The sequence below is a fragment of the Lates calcarifer genome, linkage group LG21 (genome assembly GCF_001640805.2).
Source record: "Lates calcarifer isolate ASB-BC8 linkage group LG21, TLL_Latcal_v3, whole genome shotgun sequence".
Lineage (NCBI taxonomy): Eukaryota > Metazoa > Chordata > Actinopteri > Centropomidae > Lates > Lates calcarifer.
In genome coordinates this window covers 17,818,590-17,846,183 of record NC_066853.1, presented here as the reverse complement: position 1 = coordinate 17,846,183, position 27,594 = coordinate 17,818,590, and the positions used below count along the sequence as shown (strand labels likewise).

Here is a 27,594-nt window from a genome sequence, read left to right as displayed (position 1 = left end):
AAATATGAAAGAGAGCATGCAATAGTTTAAAAATAAAAAAAAATAAAAAAATAAATCTCAGCATGATTAACTAAAAGCTCCCGACATAACTGACTGAAATCTGCTATTTACACAGTGGACTGAATAACAAGTATCTAGCCTGTGAGGAAAGCACACTGTTGGGGACAAAAAGCTGAAAATCATTGCTGACTCCCACTCCTATGCAATATTAGTCTGAATCGATGGCACCATCCCCTTCACAAGGTGTTAGGTTGCAGTAATTTCAACTTCAGTTTGCCACTTCATTTTTCATGTACCTCTGTATATACAGCTGACCCTGCACCATAACATAGGTCTCACTGTATCTGTTTGGCTTACCTCTTTCAGTATTCGGTACTCCTAAATTAATAGTTGGTATTGAAGGATCAGCATGGTCACTGTAGTACTCTAAAAATAAGGCATCCTTTTCCCAAGTCTTCTTTATCACAGGAACTAGAGCAAAGGGCGAGAAAAATCAATACAATGTTCACTATGTTTCACAATAAGACCTCTGGTTCTATGTGGTGTAGACACTCTGAGCAATTGATTATTTCATATTTACAGCAATCCATTTTTCTCTGATATTTCTGTCTGTTTTTGGTAAAATATTCCATTAAAGAGCACTGAATATATTAAGCAATAAATCATCAGTAGAGACAACAGGGAAAATAGATAAAATTTAAAAAGGATCATGAAATGAAATGCTACGCTCCCTTTAATCCTTCCACGCTGTTGAATATCAGGATTACTTCAAAACTACAGATTGTACATGCAGATGCTATTCTGTTTTGTCACTGCAGGGGGAAAAAAACCCTTTCTTATTCCAGCTTGGAAAAGTTTAAAACTTCGTACTCAGTGTTTGATTTGTCTTATTAAATTATTAAATCATAAAACTTAAATTGTAGCAAAGAATTTTCTTCAGTTTCAGAAATTAACTTTCAGAGCTTCGAATCCTGGCATTTCTATCTTCTCAAGAGAACTTCTAACTTCTAGTTTTTGTCAGGTTGTGCTCGATGCCCTTTGACATAGTGGGACCTGCAGCCTTTTGACTTTTTGTCTCTGTCCTCTGAGAAAGAGCAGAGAAGTAGTGAGCAGATTACTGTAGCTGCACTTTTTCTTTCAATTCATCCATACTGTCTTTCAGCTAAGATATTAGTACATAGGGCTCTGACCTGTCACTGTCCTAATTCCTGGCATTATACTTTAAAGTTTTCCTATAGATTAGGAGGTTTTGTGATGGGTTTCTGAGTCATTCAGGCGAGAGTATATGAGTGTATAACACTGAGAGAAAGAACTGAAAAACAAAACGTTTTTGACTGACCATCACTGCCTCTGAAGGCTGTTAGAAACTGAAAGCTGAACTAACGAAGAACAGCAAATACATGCAAACTCATATAACACTGCTATTGTATTTTGCCACACTCAATTATATAAACCAAACAAACCAAAGAAAAGTCTGCCTTAATGCAGTAACCAATCAATAGATTTCAAGGAACAGTTTGAAAACAGACACTAAAACAGACAATCAACCTACACATTTTACAACAAAACACAACCCACACATGAAACTTTGTGAAAAAGACAGCTGAGGCTTTGGAGTGCATCAATTGTCATGTGAGCATATGGTATATATACAACTTTTTATCAGGCTGCTGGTAAAGCTACATGTAAGTTACCAGATTATATTTGGAATGTATTACATTTTTTTTTGTATTTTTGTATAATGAGTAACAACTCCTGTAAGACTATACTACATTTCAATACTGCACCAGACAACACAATATTACACTAAATGAGCAGAGGAATAGCACTCTTCCATTTTATACATATTTTTAGTGTAATATGCTATTTAAAGGTTTTCTTTATTTCATTTCATCTTTCAAATCAAATCAAATGTTCAAACCAAAGACTAGGAATAATTTTCCACAATTTTCCTTCCAAAAGTGCAAAATCTACGATAAAACATAAAAACTCGTAACATCAGCAATAATGGCTGCTTGGGTTTTCCATTTCTTACTGTGATAGTTCAAGGTTGTTAATATCACTGTTGCAGCAAGGAAGCTTCAAGAAATAAACAAAACAAAAAAAAAAAAAAACAAAAAAAAAAAAAAGAAAGTTGAGACTTTCATACTATACCAGAAACAGCACTACCTTGAGGTACCATAAAAAGAAAAAGGAAACAAAAACACTATGATCATCATGTGATTGGTCACCCTTTTTCTTATTTTCACTCTGTACTATAAAATTACTACAGATAATAAAGATTTAAAGCCGTCACACTTGGTGACATTGCAAATTAAATGTGAGGCTCTTTCATGTCTGTTGTTTATTGATCTAAGCCGACCTTTGATATCTAAATCTGATATTCGTTTCATCCTGTCTACATCTGAAACTGATAATGGCAGCTTGGCTGAGGCAGTGGTAATTAAGATAATTAGTGCAATTACTTTAAGCAACATCCTCTCAATGCAGTTTACAATGTCTGATCCCTCTTAAATGAATCTGCAGTTTGATCTATTGACTGAACCTGCTACATTTTTATCAGCTAACAAAAGAAGCAGATTTACTGTAGAAAGCTTAATGTCAGGCAGAGATGCCAATAAATTGCTAATCATTAGTAAGTGATGGCTTAACATCTGCAGGATTGTTGGATGATTGTGCTTTTCAGGCATTAGTGGAGGCACTCAGTCAAGCATCTCAGCATATATATTTTTTTTATTTTTTAACCTCATCAGTATTAAATCCTTTCAGACATAATGGTGGAAATCATTTTGTGAAAGAATTTGTCATGATAATGAGGAACAGCTCTTAAACAGTCACACATGTCAAAGGTAAAACAAATCCATTATGACAAAACAACAGGGCAGAAATGCATGCCATTTAGAGGGACATTATGGGTCTTTGATGTATTGTGTAAGAGAGTGTGTGTGACTCACCTCTTTCACTGTGAAACTTCCTACACGTTTTCACAGCAACAAATATATCTTCTTTATTTACAGGCTCCCCCTTTGATGAAAATAAGAGACATGAATCGAAGAAATGCTCACATGAACAAACTGCATACATCACATCTAATTAAAACAGAATCAATATTATGTACAGCCAAATTGTTGCAATTAAGTTTTCTAGGGCTACATTAAGTGCCCAAGTGATCAGTGGGAGCTGTTATCTTCAGAATTGGATGTTAGAATTGCAACATGCAACAACATATGATAGAATTTCTTAAGTCCAAGTGAACATTTGTGCCAGAGGTAGTGACATTGCCTCCAGGCGTTCCTGACATATCGCGTTCACAAGAACATGAGGTCTCCCTTGAACTGTTTGTGCCAAATTTGAAGAATTCCTCAAGGTGGTCTCGAGATATCACATATTCAAGTGATTCATTTTGTGAGGTCACAGTGACCTTGACCTTTGACCTCTGACCACCAAAATGTAATCATCCTTGAGTCCAAGTGAATATTTTGTGAAATTCAAAGGGATTCCATCAAAGCCTTACTGCGTTCACAAGAATGGGACGGGCGGACAGACGGACAACCTGAAAACATACTACCTCAAAGTCAGGTAATGAATTAAAGTAATAAAACTAAACATGTAATATCTCTGTGTGTGTCTATGTTATTTCTTGTTCAAACAGTCACATAAAAGACTCAAAATCAATCACAGACAGAATGCATTAAAAATGTACGCTACATTAAAAATGTCATCAGCTGCTGCACAAACGGTCACTTCTCAGAGAGCATTTATAGACAGGATGTGATGTACATTAACAGTCTCTTTGCTATGATCAAGCCTGAGTTACTTGACTGAATAACTTGAACAATTAATTCATTAGCAAAACTCTTGTCATTTTATTTTCGACTTGTTGACCACACAGAGCATTCAGGCTGCACTGACTAATCTACAGAAATGACAGGCAGCATCTCATCCAAATAATAGAGTGCTGAGTGTGTAAGCACTGACCTAAGACCCTCAAAACCTCAAGAGGGCTCAAAATACATTCTTATTTTGGTCCTTACAGCTCACTTCAAGTTTCCTCCTCATACCTCATTGTCTCTTCTTTAATGTTTGTTTTACTCATTTTTGAAAATGACTCACAGTCTAATACGAATCTGTCCTGGAATGTCTGGCACACACAGCGGAACAACACGACAATAAGTGCAGTTATTGCGTAAAATAAAAAAGGACATGTTTTGCTGCTGCAGCCACTTTGTTGATTGCCGTCCTTTGCCTCCTTGAATCTGCCTCTCGAGGCACTTGATTCTTTGTTGACACTGCAGCCAAGCGCGGCACAGGCCCCACTTGGCAATTTGTCTTGCAACAGTTTCGAACGCTAGCCGATTACGATATGTCCCCTCTTGTTTTGTGTGAATGGAAACTTCTCCCTGAATACTTATTAAACCTGTGACCTTCATGTTTCTTCACTGGCTGCTCGAGTCATTGTCCTATTTCCTGGTCAAATGAATGCAGTTTTATGAGCATGGTGGTTTGGGCAGAGAGGAAAGTAAAAAACAAAAAAACAAAAAAACACATGAATAAAAAATCTGACAGTTCAGACTGCAGCAAACATGTATCAGGCTCTAGACCACATAGGCATGTGCAGTATGAGATTTGAATCACAAATGAAAAGATCAGATTGGATTTTTCTTCTGTCAAAAATAGGAGGAGAGGCGGAAAAACAAGAATTGGGACACTTTCAGCTGCTGCATCCCAAATTCACCTCATCCACTCTCAAAAAGACTACAGCCACATACGCATCCATGCACCACTATTACCTCCTCACAACATTATTGATTTATATGCATTTTATAGTACCCACGGTCAACAACTACAGGTTAAAGGATGGCTGATCCTTATGACCACCCCACAAAACAAACTTCTTCCAGCTAGGGCAAACATAAAACTAACAATGTGTCAGATATTATGGCAAAGCAATACTTGAAATCCAACACAACATAGTCAGAAAAAGAATACACTGTGACAGTAAAAAAACTGTAAAATAAATCCAAGTGCATGGACAATCATTACTAAATTTGACTAAAACTGTTCTTTACATGACACTGAAACTACTGACCTTACTTGCTTTATGACCCTGTCATCATGTTTTTTTTCCCTCAGCCACACCCACTCACCAGCTCCCACTCACATAAACACAACATAAAGTATGACCTTAAAACAATGCCAATTATTTCCAGCAGGATTATTCCAAGAAACTGCTTGCCTCTTAGACATTTCTCCCTTCCATATAAAACTGACTGTGATATCTTTTCACTGTATTATTTGGTGAACAGCAGGTTACACATGAGATCAATCATTTAACAGCTGATGAACAACGCTCAATTTGTAATAAAGCCTTCACTGCACAATGAAAGATATTCAGTGGATTGTTATAATTGCAGTGTAGCACCCGTTCATGACAGTTTGAACAGTGTCACTCTGTTTGAACAGTGTCACCCCTCTGTTTCATTTAACTAACCAAATTTCCAACACTTGGTCTTGCTGCACATTAACTGGCGCAACAATGAAACTAACAAGCCAGCTAATTTACATTATTCAAGTATTCTTTAGACATTTATGCTTTATTTCAAATTCATGATTTATGTTTTCTACATTAAATATGCCTGTGCTGTCAAATGTATGATGTATGAAGTAAGAACACAAGAGACAAAGAGGATAAAGTAGAAAGAGAAATTGAGAGCTGGTTAGTCACCAGCTGTGGACAACATGAATTTCCATGTGAATTTTGATTTCTTTGGTTCAGCTTTCATCATATCTAGATATGACGAAAGGATTAATGTAAGAGGATGAGCCAAAGACAGAGGAATGTACTGACATCCAGTCACTGTTGGATATGGATAAACTTGAATACATTTAGATGAATGTGAAAAAAAGTCAGAACAAACAGATGTAAAACTGGATGCTGAGAGGACGCAAAAAGATGTTGCTTAGAAACGGAAGTGTATTTCTTTCTTGACGCATGACTAAATTGAATTTAGCAAACCCAAGACTTCTGTCTTTTTCTGTTAATGCACAGTGTTCTTCTGAATGGCATATAAAAGCAATAACATTCAAGGCTTTACCGCTCTCTGATATATTGGTGCTGCTTTTATGCAGCTGTGGGCACAAGGGCCGAAGGCCGAATGTCTTAGATCATCACACAACTGTCACTGTCTGACAGTGTAGTACCCTCTGTTTTATGTTGTGGTTTAATTTTGTCCCCTTTCCATTTCCTGGGAATTGAGGACAATCACACTGATCTGAAAGCAGTGCAGATACTCACACAGAGTGGAGGCTCGCTGCTCAGACTGGTGGCACAGTGCTGGGCCTGAGGAGAGTCCTCTGGCTCAGTGCACAGTTCAGGAACAGCAGTGAGATGTGGACCCTTCCCATTGTCCCAGATATACAAGGCTACCTGTAATGACACAGACTGATGTAAGGTTGTAAGGTCCACAATCTGAGGAAAAGATGCCATCTTTTAGACATTAATGCCTAATTGTATTAAAAACAGAGGAGATGTGAGATACAATCTGTTTTATTTTATATTATCTATCTATTTATCTATCTATGTACACACACACACACACACACACACACACACACACACACACAAATATATATATATACACACACACACATATATATACATATCTCTTACAACATAACTCCAGTGCATATATTTAATATTTAAGATGACTAAGAAAAAGAGATAAGGGGGATGACAGATAGGGAGAGACTGAGAGCTGGTGAGTATCACAGTACATCTTTCTGAAGAAGAGCAAAGTAAAATCTAGGATTTAGTTTAAATATTCTACAGGGGGGAGAGACATTACAGTAAAAGAATATGTAATGAGGACAGTACAATCAGCTTCTGTCTAACTATTAGCAGCTATCGCAAAGAATCACAAACTACAGACTACACACTACTACACAACCTGTAAATTGTGATGTTTTGCAGATTTACAGTCTGGAGCTAAGCTACAGACAGTGAACTGAATTGACATTGAGAATTTATGCAGTGTTTGCCTATACCTCTGCATTCAACATATCTTTATTTGGGTATCTATGAAGTTGCATGTGCATGTAAGAGACATGAATATTAGTGTTTTTAGGCACAGAGAACTGCAAAAATAAAACTTCATATTGTTTTTAACAACATAAACTACAGTAGTTCCATTTGATATCTCTTGCAGAAAAAAACATTACATTGCATCCTCTTTTCTTAACATATAAAGACTGTATTTCAGTTGAATCTCTAAGACTGAACTCATGCCATCTCTAACTGAACCACCTTTTTCAGATTGAGCCTGATAAGTCTGATGCCATGTTTACTCAATAAAATCCCTAGATGCCTCCCTGACTGACTTTCAGTGATAAAAATAAGAACCTCAATGCTGCACCATGACAATTCTCCAAAGTAATGAGGATTTCAGTTCAAGGTTAGATGGATTTCATGCCTCGCTCTTTTTGTGCAAATAAATTACAGTAGGTTAGGTGTTAGCTCAGACATGAGAAACAAGAAATTTGTTAGAGAATGGCTGAAAACCTGCAGCCTCATCATCACAAAACTGGTCTGAAGGTACTAGTGTGACTTGCATGTTATCTTACCTCATGTTTCAGGTCAATGGTGAAGTCAGATTTAAGTGGCTCATCTCTCACTTTGTTTGCAAGCCTAAAAAAAAAAAAAAATGCAATAAATACAAAACATAAACTCTCAAAAATGAGGGAATATGGAGTAAGTGGAATAAGTGATGCAAAATGAAACTCAGTTTTACAGACCGAACAACTAGAGGGGATGCTTAAAGCCCAAGCAGCTGCAAAGTCTGGATATTTGAAGACAGAGGGATTCTCTGCAAAGGCATAGTGATGGATGATGGTCGATTCCTTGTCATGGAGAGGCTTACCAAGAAACCACTCCTAACAAATAAGTTAGAAAGACATATATCAACAAGGTAAAAGAAGCTTTTTTTTTTTTTTTTTTTTACCATTAACATATCACTGTGAACTTTCATTAAAAGAAACATTTGGGCTTCTGGTCTAATTTGTGAATTTTCACACTGCACTTGCCAGAAAATGTTTGAAATTCTTTCTGGTGTGTAGGTTTGTAACTGGCTGGGAAAATAATGAGATTTCCTGATAGAACCAAGTTCAAAGATGCCAGATTCTGCAGCCTCAAAAACTCTCATCATAATTCTTGACATATCTGGAGTAAATAAAATATCAAATATTTAAAGAAATTCCTGCAACAGTTAAACTAGGTATAGCTAAAAGAAATGGTTCAGTATTTTGGGAAACATTCTTATCTGCTTTCTGGCAAGGAGATAGATGAGAAGATCAAAACCACTCTCATGTATGTACAGTCAATTGAAGGCTGTAGCTAGCAGCTGGTTATCTTAGCAACTCATTTGTTTAATCCACTCGAAATCTGAAGAGTTTTGCAAACATATGCTACACAATACTCAGAGGAAATGTAGGCTATATGTAATGAGAACAAGTGAACTCATGTAAACATTCTATTCCCAGTATGGTGCTGTTATACTGTATTGCATCATACAAAGAGGTGTTTCTAATATTTTGCATAATAATAATAAACATGTATCGAGAATTACGGTTACTGCTGTTTAACAGAAACACAGAAACACAGGGTTTTATTCCCTCCCCACTCTCACACAAACATATCACTTGTTATACTATGCCTAATTACTGTCACGCTTTAGTGTGTCTAATTGGTGAAAGCTAATTTGAAAGTGGCAACTCATTTCTGTTAGGAGCTAATGCTCTTTAAAATGTTGTGAAGTGAAACAATTGTCTTGCTAAGCCTGATATGAGGCTGACCACACTGAGCTGTGACACCTGAGAGAAAAGCCTTTGCTTTAGGGCGTGTTGTAATGAATCAAATCATAAGGTGTTGCATCCACTGTCGCTTCCTCCTCAGGATAAGGTCATGGATATTCACACAATGAATTCCATCTCTGATTTGGAATTGAAATACCATGCAGGGTATAAATACTCTAAGATGACAATAAAATTGGTCTCCATAAAAACCAGCTCAAACTTGTTTGGTGGGGACTTGATGATAAGTGAAAAATCTACAGATCAAACCATAAAATGTACCAGTTATTAATTTTTTACATTTTTAATAAACACATTATTAATGGAGAAATCTAAAACCCATGTATGAATTTCTGACAGCAGCATTTATCCAATATTTATATTCAACATACCTCACCAACCCATATACAAAGCAAATAATTTCATGAGTGGAGAGACAGGGCTTAAATTATAGCAGTCTACAGCAGAGACTGGAGTGACACGTCTGACAGGTTACACTGTGAGCTGGCGGAGGTTCAGTGCAGCTGCAGAGGAGCTGGAGCCAACCTGATACTGTATCTCCTAATTGAACTGATGATCAGCTAAGCTGGAGCTTGAAACAGGAAGCTCTGGTCTCACTGATGAATTTGGCAAAGAGAGGCATAGCAACAAAGAGAAACAGAGAGCGAGGGTGAGAAAGAGAGGGGGGAGGGAAGAGAGATTGAGGTTTAGAGAGAATATTGTATTCTTACTTTATTCTTGTCAAATTTTGCAAGGACTTGAACAAGCTTAGTCATCTTCACATTTGTTTCCTCCTCAAGAAATACAATCCAGGATGAGTTTTTCCCAAAGGAGTATGATAAGCTGGGGACACACACAAAAAACACAAAGTATCATCAAATCTTGAGTTAAATGATAAAACAAGAATAAATGGAACTTTGCCATGCACACACTAACTCTACAAAAATCTGTTTTTTCATTTCAGTCCAGTCTGAGGAACTATCTAACTGAGGCTCCTGACCTACTCAGATACAAGACAGCCACAGTTTTCCCTAGAGGGCAGAAACACACACACACACACACACACACACACACACACACACACACGCACAAAAAACAAAAACAAAACAAAAAAAAAGAAAAAAAAGAAAACAAAAAACAAATCACAAGAACCTAGACTTCTTTCAGGAAGGGCTCTGTAATTGTTTGGGGTGCTTTTGGTGATCTGGGTCCTAAATCTTTATGATGGAAGAAGAAAACTGATTCAGATGTTATTTCTCTCTTACCCAAAACAATTATTGAACACATATTAGATTTTGGAGAAGGCACAAGCATGAAGATGGCTGTAGCTAATGTCATTATCATGCTGTTCAGACCACTGGATAACTGCAGAAATAGGTTTATTGTCACAGTTAGGAAGGCATTCATCATAATGGCAAGCAATCAATCTGTGTGTTAGCTTCTAAGTGATCTGTAAGCTCAAAAAATGTCCTCAAAAGTCTGTACTTATATAAAATATATAAGTATATATAAATATATATAAAATTTCAACTGCAGACGTGACGTGACACTCATTGTCTACATTCAGTCTTATTTTTAATCACATGCTCATTCAATCCTGAGAGTTTAGGGTACTTACTAAGGCAGCAGAGGAAGGATACTCCAGTCTCCCTCATTATCTGATAAACTATGAAGGAGCAAAACCAACGGTGGTTTCTGAAAGAAACACCACACAAACCAGAGATAATTTTTAGAAAGTGTATAACAGCTGCACCAAGCTAAAGACAATTAAAGCAGCTTTTCTGCAGTGAAGGACCTGAGGGTGAACCCGCTGTTTAGAGAGACTGTCCTGTAACTGGAGGGTCAATGGTTTGATCGATACTAATGAGCCAGGCTGTCCTAGTCTCTCTGGTAAGATAACTATCTCACCCATACCAGTGAATCTGCACATTGTACTCCATTTATCACAAACTGCATATGCTCTGCATTAAAGCTACACATTCTGCAGTCTGGGTTGGTGTGTTTTACATTTCTGAATGTACAGTACTTTTCTACCACTCAGTGCAGCTAAGTAGTTTTCTATTCATGTCTCTAAAATACAAAAATCTATTATCAGACTCTTGAAACTTGCTTGAGTTGTGTAATTTATCACAGTGAACATTAAATCTGCTTTTATTTTTATATCTATGTAGCATTATATTCTACTTCAGTCTGAGAACTCTGCACTCCTGACCTCAAAACAATATTGTGTAACCTGACAAAAATGAGCACAGACTGGAAACCTGATAACACTGCTGAGATTTTAGATTCTTTAAAGTGTCAACAAATCCCATGAAAAGAACAGAGCCAATTATCCTACAAGTCTGATGAGCCATACACTTCCATCGTTGTCCAAAAACAGATCACTGCTGCACTGACATGTTCCTTCATTATGATGAATATGGGCACTATAGTTCATTTTTATCCCCCATACTCTGTCATGTTGCTGTGCCTTGCTGTTTAATGACATTGTTTGCCTTTAAAAAAATGTGATTGTTTTTCTAGTTTCTAGTGAGTGTCACAGACAAGGCAGACAAGACATTGAGAGACGGTCTAAACCTGGCATTAGTCTAGAAATTATTGCCATTTTCGTAGCTGAGACACAGGACAGACTTTTTGTTGCATGTTGGATCCCGGCCAATCACAGCTTGCCATCAGATCAATGTTAAGGTGCCGGGGACCAACTTCACTGTTCCACCTGACAGCACCAACAATGATTGTTTGCATTTGTAAACACAATTTTATGAATGAAAATGAACCTGGAATCATTCATGCTCCACTGGCAGTGAAGGGCGAAACTCTGCAGGTGCACAGACGCTGTCTTAACTCAGGAAGATAAGTCTTTTTTTAGTCTTGGGATCGTGTTGCGATGTTGTGAGGCGTCTCTCAGTTGTAACACCTAATGCTCTTTTTTGTTTCCCACATCTATTGTGAAAGGTCATTTTTGGGCTCATATTGTGTAAGGTGACCTTTACTCAGTTTTTTTTTTTTGGTTAATCTTTCTATGTGGTTTGTTGACAATAAGAAAAATGTATAATAATGTCAACTTTATCCTTTAAGGAAATGACATTTGTAAATACACTGGGATGATCCTTAAAAACTGATAATGACTTCAAGGTTGCTGCTCCTGCCTGTCCTTACACTGAGAAATAAACTTTGGTGAGACAGAAATATCACCGGAAACAAGAGCAGGATATTTCAGGACATGGGCACCACACACAATCGCTTCCAAATATGAAGAATCTGTTTCAGCAAAATTTCCAGGAGTGGGGATGGAGAGTGCAAGGTGTGTGAGGATCGTCTGAGAGAGCCAATGTTTCACACTGCGAGGAAAACAAAGCAGCAGAGCGTAAGACCCTGTGGTTCATTACTGCATGGTCCACTCATCATGCAGGAAGTCAGGGGGAACGGTCTCCTCTGAGCCGTTCTGTCTAACAGCAGCCTGTTTGATTTAGGTGATGAGTCTGACACTGTTTACACTTATTAAACCCTATTAGTCAGTTCAGATTTGTTAGCTCTCATTTAATATGAGTTTAATCTTAAAGATAATGGCATTATGACACCAACCATGTTTTATTTAACTGTTATCTCCTTGACATTCACACCACTGGCTGTTATATAAAAAGAATAATTTGGAGAAAAGTTAAATAAAAAAAGGCACATTCTTAAGATAATAACACAATCTCAAAAACAGAACTTTTGCTTCAAAGAGCTATTGACATTCTTGTGATAAAGGAGACATTCAAGAGGACGACGCTGATCCTTTTATGGCAATTGTGTGCAAGCTGCAGGTTCCTAATCAAGAGATAAGAGCTTGCCATTGTGTGGACATGCCTGCATCGAATAAGACACCGATTACTGGTTGACTTGGGAGAAGATGGGGGTGACTGAGACCTGGTTGTAATGGAACCACAGGAGGGGCTGGAGGGGAGAGAGAAGACCGAGCAGCCACCTGACAAAACTACTTCACTGATGAGCTGTAGTCAAAAATGACATTTGTGACATCAGTTAAGCCAAGCACATTAAGGACTGATCTATGACTGAAGTACACTATTGCATATCAAAAGATTTTCATCACGGTGGCTCCTTAAATGCAAGTGATGATATTACAAGTGATGCCCAAGAAAGCACTCTAAAACATAGTGTATTCCACTACTGTAAAAGGTTTCAGAGTTTAATCTCGTTCTGTTGTACTCGTGCGTCTCTGTGGATATGAGCATTGGCTAAATGACAAAAATACTATATAAATGTAATGTGAATTCCTCCCAGAAGGCAGCATGTCAGACAGCAGGAACATGGGCTGAGAGCTGCCACATAGAATACACAAGTTTCTGTCTGTGTAAATCTGTGGATATCACAAAACCTTCTACAGTCAGATGAGGACAAAACAGAAATATCTGCTGAGGGTGAAAAAGGCTTGGCAACAGAAATACTGATGCTACAAGCCTGTCCTGTCTTGGAGGTGCAGAGATCAGGTCATAAATCTTAAAATTATCAGTGATGTTGGCCTGAAATTTCACATCTTTTGTGACACTAAGTCACCTTAATTCATTTCAGAAGTTAAAAAATATTCTAATATTTTTTGTCTTATAATGCTTTTGATTGGAATAGTGGTCATTTTCTCTCCTACAGAAAAGGAAGTCAAAGATGAATGACAACAGTTCATCCAAAACCTAAACCCTCTGCCTTGAATAAGAACAGAAATCAAAGGATATCTCATTTCTCTAATGTCTCCACTGTCTATATCTCAAACCTGATTTCAAGATATTTTCAGGGAATTGTGCAAAACCTTCCAAACTGTACATCAAACATGTTCAGGGGATACAAACTGAGTAAATCTCTTTTATTATTTGGCTTTGATCTTTCTCCTTCAGTATCCCAAGAATACCTTCTAATACTGTTAAATGGCAGAATTATAAGCCTCTGTGTGTTGTGCCTCGGAGAAAGGACTGAAGTGGTGGATGGTTGGTTGTAAATCATGTTTGACTTAAGAAGTTGGGGGTGGTAGTAAATAAGATAAATGGGAGAGTTTAAATTTTATCTATCTACTCTGATGTTACAAGCGTAACCAGTTATTTTTTGTTTTTTGCTTTTGCTTCATTTTTTGCTGCATTTTTATTGTGTGAAATCCAGCAACAAAGATGCTACAATTCAGAGGCAGTTTTCACAATAGACAGTAAATGCTAGTCTTAGCCTTAGTCTGTTTTTCATGCACATGAAGTTTTTTGTAATTGTGTCTATGTAGATGTAGTTCTAGGATGATTTTAAAATGTAAATAAAAATGCCCTATCTATCTCCTATCGCAATGTTCAAGAAAGTGAAAGAAATTCCTGAATCTGCACAGACACAAAATTTAATGGGCTCTCCCCTGGCCCATGCCCCATCCTTCCAACAAGTTTGGCACAAATCATTTCAGTACTTTTGGCATAATCCTGCTTACAAATAAACAACAGACAGACATGGGTGAAAATATAACCTTCTTGGGAGATCTAACAAATAAACTACCATTATACTGTATTTATGCTACATGGGATAAGTAGACTATAATTACAAGTTGTAATGACAAATGGATATTGTGAAATGGGAATTAAGAATTTAAAGTGAAATTCAAAGCCCTGAAAATGGAAAACTGAAAATCTTAATTGTTAAGATGTTGCTTTATTGCAAAAGGTTACATTGGAATATGCAATGGAAAGGTAACACATATACATATAAAAATTGGAAAGGGAATGATTTTTGTTTTCATTTTTCCATTTCCCTTGCCCACCTTATTGGCCTTTTCCATTTGACATTTAATATTTGGCTTTTCATGATTTATTCTAGCATTTTTTTTATTTTAATTTTGGGTAGAATTATCCTCCATACAGGTCTGGATACAAAATTGAAATCTTTTAAGATTTTCCATTTCTACTAACATTGTCTAAAATTTTGAGGATGCTGTGGCACCTGGTGTAGGACTAGCAGGTGCTCTCTGATTGCCTTCTAGGTACACATGAGACTTAACATATTTTCATTCTGATTCTGTGAAAGATAACTCAACTTGATCATGAGTCTGATCTTGTATCTATTTGAAAAGCTTGTCAAGCCTTTACTTCCGCCTCTTCCAGAAGTTGCTGATTAAAATTCTCTTAGTTTATGTAATCACATGCCACAGATACGAAGATGCCAGACATCTCTGAGATCATAAATGCAAACACAACATGATGTGGTATTAATCAAGTCTGTCTCGTCTCATAAAGTTTGACGTCCATTAGTGTAACTAAATCTTTTCATGACAAATCTTATCTACTGGCACAAACTGATGCCACTATTCATGACAGGAAACATGAAGCAATTTTTGCAAATTGTGGACAACCAGACACTCAAAGTCTGTCTCACAAATTTTGACTTATCAGATTTCAATAATAATAAAACTGGGAGGACAGCTGTCACATTTATTTTGGGCTTTGTGCTCGGGGTGGAGTGCAGGATCTCAGGATTTCTGTTGTAGACAAACAAAAGGATGTGCAGTAATCTTCAAAGAGTATGGTATTTAAATGGTGTGCCATACTAAATACTTTGAGACCTTTAAACCATAATAACAATGCTACACAGAGACATAATGACTCACTTTCCTCTGTCAATTTGGTACAATCAGTCAATGTTAATGTAGACAAAAAGTGCATGGCATCCAGCAGTGTAAGAGAATAAGACAATGTATAAGGTTTTTGAGTCTGAGACAAATCCACCACCGCAGAAATATAAACTTGAAACTAGAGATCTAAATTGGTCCCTTGATAGAGGAAACACAGCAAGCAGTTTCTTCATCTAATTTACTGTAATATTGTCATTAGTGATGCTACATTCACTATTTAACCAAACAAAATACAACCAATATATTACACCACATTTCAACTGGCTCTGAGGAGATTTAATGAACAGAAGCAAAAGGCATTTTGACCTGCAAATGTGCTCTCTGTCTTCCTCTGACATGATGCTGATATGCTCACTGAAATTTTACAAATTACATGAAATGCTGAGCGTAGTTCCCTGGAGAAAGTGTATATTTTCTTTTCCTCCAGCCTTTTTTTTTTTTTTTGGAGTATCTGAATTATAAGCAGGAATTACAATATTCATTAGGATGAACATATGCCTTTGGATGATGATCATTTCTCATTAAAAATTTAACTGCAAGTAGCCAGAAATGGAAGGTTGACTTGTTGAGTAGAGCGATACATATCTGAACATCAAAGCCACGCAAATGTCTGGATTTCCTAAATCCATAAAATTATAAGTAAGCACATGATTTGATGTCACAAGGAGCAGAGAATGTTGCATATTTTAAAATACACTTTCATATTTTGGACTCAAATGTACTTTAGAAGTTTAATCTGGAGGGTACCATGAATAATTCTTCATACCATCATTCAATATTTAGAATTATGAGTACTGAGTAATAGTGTAACAAATGGCAAACACTTGGCAAAGCTCTTTGTCTGTGTAGTGAAATCATGCCATGTGTATTCTCTCCCAAATGATTTCCAATTAAAAAATATAAAATATTTGAATCATTTTTTAAAATCTGTGCTGACACCATGTGGCAACTTATACAGCTTACAACATCTCATATTCAGATGTGACTTCTGCAAAGTTGTGATCGTTACCACACATTTTTCTACTAAAATTAAGTGAGCTTTCATATGCTCTTTGTATGCCAAAATAAGAGCATGTGTGTATGCTAATGTGAGTAAAAGGTGACTTGAATCTTACCTCTGTGAGACTGTGTGCCTGCTTGAGTAAATCTGCTCTCCGTCTTTCTGCCTGCCTCACATGGAAGTAGTTGCTTTGACTTTGGATGATGAATACTATCTCCCGCAGGTCTGGAGGAACACAAAAGGACAGAGATGAGAGACTGTTCGCATACTGTGAAAAAGGATCATGCCAATCGATGACCTTCTGAGAGCAAGACAAGATAAGAGCCACAGTCTGAATAACCGAGGTGACTTTTTGCTAATCTCTGTCATTGGTCTGGTAATAATAACCAGCTCATCAAGAGCTTAATTGGCTCGGGGAGAGAGTATGTAAATGTCAGAGCCCAGACTATGTTACTTAATAAAAGATTAGGAGTCAGAGAAGTCTTTCTCTGAGGTGCAGTAACAGCCAAAAGGTTGACTTAGCCCAGCTGTTCACCTCTGGCTTAAAGACACAACTGCGTTGTCAGTAAAACAAGGTATTGTTACTGCATATTAAGGCCAAGGTTAACAAGGAGCCACTCGCTCAATAATGTCTGCTGAAAAACTGCTAATACAGGCTGCTCCAATGCTGACGAAATGTTTAGATACCATCTTTGTCATTGACCCAGCTAGCTGCAGTTTCTCTTCATGAGAAATCCATTTACAGGGCAGTAATAGTGACACAGCTCAGTGAAGAATGACATTGGCTGCACAAACAAGTCCACATAAACCCTGTGGCTCTCACGACCAGTACAATCAAAACTAGACCAGTGGACCTGGGGGAAAGAGAATAAAAAAAATAATCTGTCATTTTGTCTTTGGCTCTGTACAATTACATTTGACAACTCCTAAATCCTGTAAGCTGTCCCTCACATCAAAATAAAGTCTGCAGCACCTGGCTGGAACGAGTGTGACAACAAAAAGGCTTTTCAAGGATTTAGAACTGTGAAGTGGGAGCCAATATCCAGGTGTGAAGTAAGAAGCAGAAGAGATGTCAGAGTTTTGCCTGCTATGACAGGCAGCTCAGAAACTTCCCAATAATGAGACGTGCTGGCCTTTTTGTGTACACTTTCCTCTTAATTTGTGCTCAAACAAACATAACGGGCTCTGTGCCAAATACGTCTCACTTGCTTTAGACATTTTAATTAGCTACTTAAGTATTTGCACAGAATACGGTCGGTCATAAAGGGTATACCATGACATAAATTATGATTACCAGAGGGAATTTTTCCCATGAAGCTTTGCAAAATTAGCTGACTAAGAGTATTTTAGTGTTTCAAAACATAAATAAGTAACAGACACTGCTGACAGGTCTATAATCTTCCCTTTGGAATAGTTGTGCAAGAGCAATACAGGCAAAGAGGGGAAGGGCGAGTGCTGACAATGGCAGGATTAGATGAATTGCCTCCTCCTCAATTACACTACTTGAACCTATTCCCTACCTGGGTTCAGATATTAGCGCTGGGGTCAGGGGTAGACACTATGTCAGAGTACAGTATCTGTGTCAGATCTTTTTAATTAAGTGTTGGTGGGTGTGTCGCTCCTTTGCTCTGCTCATAACAAAGATCCCATTCATCCTGTAGCCCTGGTGAGGGGGTGGATTTACTTGCTAAATCTCAGCGTGTCCATCTCCCAACAGATCTAACCTCTGCCTGGAGCTGAGCTTAGAGAGTGAATACCACTATACCACCTCTAACTGTCCTTCTGCTGAGTTTGCTAAATGAATGACTATGTGTGTGTACGTGTGTGTGCATTTGGTTTCACATAAAGCACAGCATTTTAAAGCCCCAGGTGAGGTACCAGCCTCCTGATACTGCACAGTATAGCAATAATACCAGCTGCATGTGACTAACAGCAAAATCTGATAAGCAGTTTGCCAATCCCTCATTGTGTAGATAATGCGTACCCTATGTCAAAGCAGAGGAGAATGAGGGGTAAAAAAAGAAACTAATTAAGACTGAATTCACTGGCCTTGGCTCCACACTAATGGGTTTCGATTAATCATCAAACAACGGGGAGAAAAGAGGAAAAGGAAAGATCCTGTTATAGCGCCCTTCTGCCTTCACCTCCATCATTCCTGTGTCCTTCTTCTCTCAGGTAAAAGTGCCACTCCCTTGGCACGAGGCAGACAGGAATGTACAATTGATACATCTACCTGTATTTAATTATACGACAAAGATTTAATACAATGTCTTTGGTGCCAATGATATCACAAAGCACTTTTTAGTGGTTAGGTGAGATTATCCAATGATGTCTTCAGGCTGAGAATATAAATCAGAATATAAACTTAAAAAGGCTGCATTTTCTGAAGAAACTGTACATGGATTACACCTGCATTTAAGAGACTGCTGGTGCTGAGATGCCTGTGGGTAAGCTAGGGTGGTTGGTGGATGGTTGACTGGATAAGGGATAGCCACATGTTCTGAGTGGTACAATGCTGTATCTACTCTTGATGGCTGGTCTTCAGGTTGTTGTGTCATCTGAGCAATGAGTTATTTCAGGTCTTAGAGCATAGAGCTTCATATTGGACCCATTAAACCCATACAACCCATTGGTTTTCTTGTTTTATTTTTTAAATTATGGTTTGAACACTTTCTCTGTACATTCTCATGCCAGCAGTATGGCTGCTGGGTCCCCATGTTCCCAGAATGATGAATCCTACTTTGGTGGCACCCTGACATCCTCATCCTCTACCACCATCAGGAGGAACACATTTGTTTGTTTGTTTGCTTTTTTTTTTAGTGAAATGTCATTGTCAACAACAACTGCAAGGATTGCTATTAAATTTGGTCTAGACCTTAATGACCCCCTCAGCATCAATTGTAATAACTCTGGTCATTCCTCTACAAATTTCCAATACTTTGGTATATGGCCTTTATTACGAAATGAGATAAGAGATTGAAGGTTCCCCCGGGAAATGAAGCCAAGGCCCTGGTCACTTCAATACAGATTTTACTGATTTTACTGAGGCCAGTGGAACTAGAAAGCATGAGTCTAGTGTTCGTTTATCTCCCCTCACTGCTTCAGTATTCCATAGAGGCCACACCGTAGAAAAAAAACAATATACCGGCCTTGAAATATATTGGTTGAAATGAGACACAGGAGAATTCTGCCTCCTACTCTCTCTGATCTGATGCTTTTCTCAGTGCATGGAGCCACACTTTAAAGGCCATCAGCATCTGGTCTACAGCAAACTCTGTGTGAAGGCTCTGAGTGTTGTGTGTACTCACTTCATCATCTCTGCATATAAGAGGGGAGAGGATTAGACTGATTAAAGAATCAAGGCTGATGAACTAAAACGTGTTTGTGTTCCTAGGTGTGTGCACACGTACGGGAGGGTGTAGTAAATATCTGCACTTGAGTGTAGATTGTGTGCTCTCATAGTGGCCTAGCCCTGCAGTGTTGTCCCCTCACTGACACAAATCAATGGTGACACTTCCTTAGAGCAGGACAGCAGACGTTGCCAAGTGGCAGAGAAGCTGAGAGCACACTGACCTCTAGGCACTCCTGCAGCTCTGTCATCTCCATCAGTGTCACAGAGCAGGTGTGTGTAGTCACCAGAACTGTCACAGGGACGTTTCATTTCAGCCTGGAGTATCTCCATCCGCATAGTTAAATAAACATGCATCCATCGCAATGGCAACTCGCAGTGGACAAATGAAATGTGTGGCTAAATTTGGAGTGCAGGATTTTAAATCTAGTGCAAAATTCAGAGAGACAAAAGAGGAGCAAAGGGATGGGAAGCAGATCAATAGTGCAATTTCAATGACAAACATCTGTAAAAGTCTAGAGGGATAGATTTCTGCGAGTGGGGCCATTAGGATGTTGTGGGAACAATGAAACTGTCATGACAGATCCAGAGCTCTTCATTGCCAGCACATATTCAGAGATGACAGAGGATGTCAATAGCTCATTTCCATAGTCGGCAGGCCTGACTCCACATCCAGTGGCTGATTGTGCTGGTGTAAAACCTGCTACACTCCACTGACTCACATCATTGTACTCCCAGAGACGAGATTGCTCACAATCAGCCTTTTCCTAAAAAATTCCCCTCCATCTCTCCTATCCTCACGTCCAAAACGGCGCATCCAAGAGACATAGTGCACCGAAGAGAATTGGGTTGCAGTTTCCTGACCAACCTAACCGTGACCGTCACACCAGGCAGCACCAGGATTTAATAGCCAATCCACAGACATCCGGTGATATTCAATCTGGAATCCCAAATTCAATGCAGCCAACTTTTTAGGCTGTTGAGAGGTTTGATTTAGCCATATAAAAATAATTTACTTTCCCTATAGGCAATCATCTAGTGTGATCCAGGCCTATGTGTCATGCAGCAAGTGAAACGATTTTCTATCAGCTTTCTTCTCATATTAATACAGACTTTTAATTGCCTTGCAGAAGATCAATAGAGAGCATGGTGTATTTAACTTTCAGCTTACTGCCGAAAAGGTCAGTGTCATAAATATCTCAGTAAAACAGAGAGAAGAAAATAGCAGACAGAGAGGGAATGAAATGAGGAAGGAAACCAACAGGGAGATAGGGAGATACACTACGACTGCAAAGAAAAGAAGGAAGTATGTGTGTCTGTCTGTGTGTGTGAGAGAGAGAGAGAGAGAGAGAGAAAGGGAAAGAGATGTATGCAGAAGAGGAGAGCAATCAGAGGGAAAAGTCATTCTCCTGTAAAAATTAGCTCATCATAATTCTCTCCAGGTAGTAATGCAAAATACACATACAAAACAATCACACGGCAGATACAACACGTAAAGGTTGGAAAAAAGGTCTCCAGCCTGTGATAATCACACTCATTAGAGGTTCTCTAGAGTTCATGACTCTATGGACAACTCTGCTGAAGACTAATGAGTACTGAACTCAACCCTTAAACCTCACTTAGCATCAATAATTCAGGAAGCTAAGGCAATTAATGCTCAAGAGATTTCAGGTTTTGCCTATGAAACCTATTCATTACCCATTACAGCATTACCAAAATGGATGAGACACCTCTGGGAAATAAGCTTATTTCTCCCTAATTTCTAAAAAGCTGAAGTTTTTTTGGGGAGATGCATAATTTTATATCATATAACATACACATATATATATGAAAGCACCATTTGTAACATTTTTGAGGATGGATGTGGCGTGTTATTTTAATTTGCAAAATTAAGTCATCAGGAGTTTTGCGACAGGCAACCAGCCAGACGCTCTTAGTGAGAAGTGAGAGGGAAAAAAATGCGGAAAATAAGGAAAAGTAAATAGACAAAGAATGTTAGACAGCATGCAGGAAGAGTTCAGTCAACATCTTGTGAGCACTGTACCTTCTTGAAGGTACAATGTGTACCCCCCTGGCCTGGGGAAGCTGGCTCCAAGCCACTGCATGAGTATAATAAAACTGCAGAGGGGACAGTAGCACTGCTTTCTTTGGCTTAATTATTGTTATAGTGATAATCTGATTTGAATTCTGGCACACCAACTCTGCTCTCAAGCAGTACCATTCACTGTCTGTGGTACCGAGTTGCCCTATACCCTCAACTATAAAACACTATACATAACAAAGAAAAATCCACCTAAAAAATGCTTCTGGCAATGTACCTTGCATCTGTTATTTGCTGGAACATTTTTCTTTCTCTAACAGATAAAGAACCAAACCTATAGGTCATTATTTTTCAACAACATCAACAGTAAGCATCTGGCTTGGTGTTATTTCTCTTAAAGAGCAAGGGTTTATTTCGACATTTACATTTTCCCAACCAAGTTTAACAATCACACTAAAAAACACAGATAGTGGCCATGACCAAAGTAAACTGTAGGAAAAAGAGTCAAAGAGGCAGAAATTTCATTTTCTCCACCACTGTAGCATCACTAAACTATAATGCAATGCAGCCCAGGAAGATCAAATCATAACTGACCAGACAATTCTTCATGATCTCTGTATTAATGTACAAGAAGTTCACATCCATTCTCTGGAGATGCAGCCACTGAAAGCGATTTTAACCTTTTGTTTACTTCTTTCTATTTTATTCATGCTACACAAATCAGTGTCTCTCTATAAGTAGGCCTGGACACAATCTGAACAAGTACAATTTCAAGAGATTTTTATGACTTCAAATGTAATATGATTTGATTCCCTTACCAAGTCTCAGTGTAGAATTTTTTAGGAATAAGTTGCAATAAGAAATCTTGATAGAAAAAGACTAAGATTTTCTAGAGAAGCAGCCAATAACCCAGATAAAAATCTATGTATCTGCACTGAATGTTAAAGTGAAATGCATTAACTGCCTACATTTACAGGTAAACCAAATATAAAAGTGACCTAATAGTAAAATAAGTAATAGATTACTGTTGTCTGTCTTAATAGCCAACTGGATTTTAGTACAAACTGGCGCAATAAGACATCACATAAGCAATAAGAACATTAATACACTGGATATAATGTGATAAATGTCTTGTTTTTGTTTTTTTTTATGTGATAAATAACTAAATATCTTTAGCTTCTTGACTGTTGTTTGTAATACACTGGATATACTTACTTAAAAAGCTGTGCTTGGCAGATAAGACATCAAAATGTCTGAATCAGGCTCAAACTTTTCTCAATTCATTAACAGCTATTCATGTACAAATGCATTACCTCCATATACCATACATGTATGTATGTGTGCCTTACAGCAGGAGCAGTCTGGACATGATCAGACACTATTTTCCATACTCAAAAAGTTGCTTTATTTGAAACTGTTATTATTATTCATTACTGAATCTCCTCATAATTTTATCTATTTTCTTCTTACGAGTCTGAAAATTAAGTAAATTGACTGAATTGACTGGGCTACACAGCCAAAGGCTTTACAACATTTGTTTTATTATGATGTTAATTGTTTTTTATGATGCTGCAAAATATAATGTTCTATAATATAAACTAATTTGGAGAAGAATAAGATGAAGAGAGATGACAGAAGAAGGGCTCTCCTGTTGACTAACAGTTATGTTGGCACTGTGGCAACAAGTCACCTGTATATCACAGGGCCAACACATATACACAAACACACTCACATTCAACCCTACAGGCCATTTAGAACCACCAGTTAACCTAAGCTGCATGCTCTTTGGACTGTGGGAGGAAGCCGAAGTGCCTGCAGGGAAACCCACGCAGCCACAGGGAGAACATGCAATCTCCATACGGAAAAGCCTCTTGCTGTGAGGCGACAGTGCGAACCACTGTACCACTGTGCCACCTAAGCCCCAAACAAAATCTTGGAAACAAACATCTATCTCTGATTCCATCTGATGATTGTCTCATAGGAAGTTATGTTACATTCAACCAGGACTTTGGGCCCTGATGGAGAATGTACACATACATGCACAATTTCAGTATAAATTGCCCCCATATTTTTACAGCTGCAGGAACAACATTCAGCAATGTTTAACATATTGTCTTCCTCAGGCATTTAGGTAGGTGATGTTCTCCAAGGTTTCATCTATGTGTGTTGTTGAGATGCAGCATAGTTGATTTTTAAAAACAAATGCAGCACAAAATGGCCACAGGAATCATGCTGCTCTCTGATTGTTCTAAAGAGATGTAATAATGTAGACACTGCAGTGTGTACATAATGCATATATAGTGCCTCTTTTTATTCAGACTTAAAATGAGACAGCATTCTATTCAGATTTGGCATTCTCTACTCCCTCAAAAGAAACACTGTTTGACTGATTACTTCTAAAACCCTCTAAAAGGTCACGAGCTCCTTTAAAATAAATAAGCCAGTTGTACCTTTTGATGTTCACTGTATTGTAAAGACAATAGAAATTCTGATTTTCCTTTATTCATCTTTTGAATTCCTGCCCACAAACAATATTCTCTGCAGGCGAGCGTAGCTTTTCTGGTGTGACAAAGGGAATTACTATGGTGGTGCCAGATAGTGCAGCTCCATTTTTCAGATAGCTGTCTGTTTGTATTTCCTCTCTGTGCTGAGGTGCCAAATGAGAGCATTATGAAGTTGCTTTTGTGTGCTTTTGCGTCTGTGGTGACCCAGTTGAATGAACAACAGGCAGAGGTCCAGAAAACTGGCTTCCAAACTCCTCTGCAGGCTCCTGAAAATCGCCCTCAGATGGTGATTGTATGAGCCCCCTGAAGCATGAAAGGCATGCATGAGATCTTTTTATTTGCTCTACTTATGAAATTCCTGGTTGCCGTCAAATCGATAAAGAGATGGGACTGTATTTGTGAAAAAGCAGGAACTCTGCAGATTAAATTTTCAAGGCAGGCATCAGACAAAAGCCCTTGTTACCATTTTCATTTTAAAGCACTTGCTATTTAAATTTCACACTGTCCAACTTTTTTCATTTCAAGATTTACTATTCATGATTATATCAAGCGATAATGTATTTCAATCCTTTGAGCATACAGTCCTCTTAAAACTGAAAAATACTCAGTAATAGTTCATTCCTTTGAATGTCATCCAACATTACAAATTCGTTCCACTGATGCAAACTGATCCAAATATCAAACACAAGAGCAGAGTCCAAAATATGACCTGCTCTATGAACACAGGTTTGATCAAAGATATCAGCAATATAATGGATATATATGAATACAAATATGAATACATATGTAGTGTAATACATACAGTAGACTTACTGGGTAGAGGTTAACAAATAAGGAAGTAACAACTTTGTGTTAAAAAGAGATTAAAAATAAATTTACCTCTCTTTAATGATTATATAGTACTATAATATAGTTACTGGGCACTGACAGAAGAAAAGTCATAAGTGATATCAAAATGACATTAGTTATGGTATTGTTTATTTAAAACTTATGATATACTTACAAGTAAAATTTACTTCAGAAAATGACATTGTGAAAAGTTTTCCGTTGTTCTGTTGTTAATATGGAGTACATTATTGTTGCTGGGGTATAAAACATTTGGCTGGTGTCTGGAGATTGATGTGTATCTCTATAGCTGTAGATATAAAACTGTATGTCTTATAACTGTAACTGTAATTTTGGGGTCCCCCTGACAGTCAAGGTGATTACCCAGAAATTAAATGTAATGTAGTTTAACGACAACAGTAGTATGAGGAAGAGTGTGACCACCTAAGTCATTATATCATATTTTATATTCAAATTATTTTTTATCATTATTTATTTTTAACAAGGTTAAGGAGTCTCAAGTGTTAAGCTCCTTTTTATGACATAGACACTGTAAAAGGACATAAAGGATAAGCCTGTTGGTTCCCGGTCTTTACCCCAATTATTAAATATGTACTGGATAATTAAAGTGTAATTCACTTCAGGGTCTCTCCTAAATGCTAATCTGTTACTCCCCAATTCCCTGTGCTTCTTTTCTTGTACCCACCAGTATTTAATTGCGACTAACAATTATTTTCTTTATTATTTTCTAAATTAATGAGTTATTTCTTTAGCTTGTAAAATAATGAAAAAAGCCAATTATAATTTTGTAAGGACTACTACAATGTGATAAATGTCTTCTTTTATCCAAACAACAGTCAAGAAGCTAAAGATATTTAGTTAATTATCACATAAAAAAGAAAAAAGAAAAAAAAAAAAAAAAAAAAAAAACAGCAAAATGCCTCACAACAATTAAAATAGTTGTTGACTATTTTTCCTTCTGACTAATTGATTAATCATAATCAGCTCTATGTGTAGAAAATATTTACACTGTAATTTGCAGGCTGTCATCTAAAATGTCAGTTTTTTTTTTTTTTCATTCTTTGTCACTTCTGTTTGTTGTCTTACTTTCTTACTAATTAGGAAAAAGATTTTTTTTTTTAAACTTACCCAGTTGACTGTTGTGGATGACATGCATATCATCTTGGCTCTGAAAAGACAGAAAGTTTTTAATTATTACAGCATCAAAAAAAGCAGTTCAAACATGTCTTCAAATAATGACCTACATACATCCACTTTTTGTTTTAACAAAAGACGCGAGAACTGTCAAGAATGGCTTGTGTGAAGATGCTCGGTTCCAGCTAAATACTTGATTTTCTCTTCCTAATCACTAATTAAGACTTGTGATTCTAAATATGGAAGCCCCCGTGGGTTATTTGCAGAAATAATGGGCGATACCCCACGTCATTAGTCCTTCCTAATTGTGTGGATTCTGTGCCTGCAGCATTTAAGCTCTGAGCATTCAGCTCAATTAAGGCGTCGAACATTGTTCCACCTCCAGAGCTGTCGGTGCACACGGCAGACCATGGAGGGATGAGTAAATCAATCACAATCCGAGCAAACTTTGAAGAGCTGTCTTTACCTCCATCTTTCAGAGGAAGTCTTTCAGTCTTGGGAGAAAGCAAGAACGTGCAAGTTCTGGCTGTTTCCAGAGCTCTAGAGCGAGAGCGGCAGAGTATTAATAGATAATGACAAACTGAGGCCTGTTTTGATTTATCACTTCCTCTAGACTAACAATCATTTCACTGGCAAGCTGTTGCAGCCTTCAGAGAGCTTAACTAAGTCATAAATTCACTCTCAACGGGTGTGGTGCTGTGGTTACAGGGAATCACAGTAGTTTGTTGGCAGTTGTGTGAACCAGCCTACATGTAATCCGCTATCTCAGCACATTTAGAAGACTACCTATTTTCATAATAGAGAGCAACCTATTAATTTAGCCAATTTCCTGCCCATGAACAGCTTCCTGCAACTGTCATGAATACACATTTATTTTTTGTAGGGCATATATTTCCTGCACTTCCTATCTTCCTATTGTATTAATCAAATCCTGGATAGGGTGTTTTGACAAGCATCGAGCATGCACGTTTTCAGAATGTAGAAATAACAGTAGAAAGTTCACCAACTATTAAGATATATGCAGCAATGATTTGTGCATATGTGTCTGTGCTCTGTCTTCTCTTATTTTTCCAGGTGATCAGAGTTAGAGGCAAATATATGCACAGGCAGACAAGATCATATCAGGGTGATTTAATTCAGTGGGTACAAGACATCAGCTTAATTGGACTCAGTAGCATTAGTCATGCCCACAAGGTTTCTGTCTCATCTTATCACACACTACTC

The 27,594-nt window shown here is 37.7% G+C and overlaps 1 protein-coding gene across 1 annotated transcript in view; it reads right to left on the bottom strand.

Annotated features, from left to right (window-relative positions):
• b3glcta (beta 3-glucosyltransferase a) overlaps positions 1 to 27,594 on the bottom strand; it is a 58,303-nt gene that overhangs the window by 11,077 nt on the left and 19,632 nt on the right. The window contains 10 exon segments of the mRNA XM_018665298.2: positions 358 to 471; positions 2,955 to 3,024; positions 6,296 to 6,427; positions 7,621 to 7,684; positions 7,792 to 7,805; positions 7,807 to 7,929; positions 9,576 to 9,687; positions 10,463 to 10,539; positions 16,612 to 16,721; positions 26,365 to 26,404. Of these exon segments, the coding sequence (XP_018520814.1) occupies positions 358 to 471; positions 2,955 to 3,024; positions 6,296 to 6,427; positions 7,621 to 7,684; positions 7,792 to 7,805; positions 7,807 to 7,929; positions 9,576 to 9,687; positions 10,463 to 10,539; positions 16,612 to 16,721; positions 26,365 to 26,404 (856 nt within the window).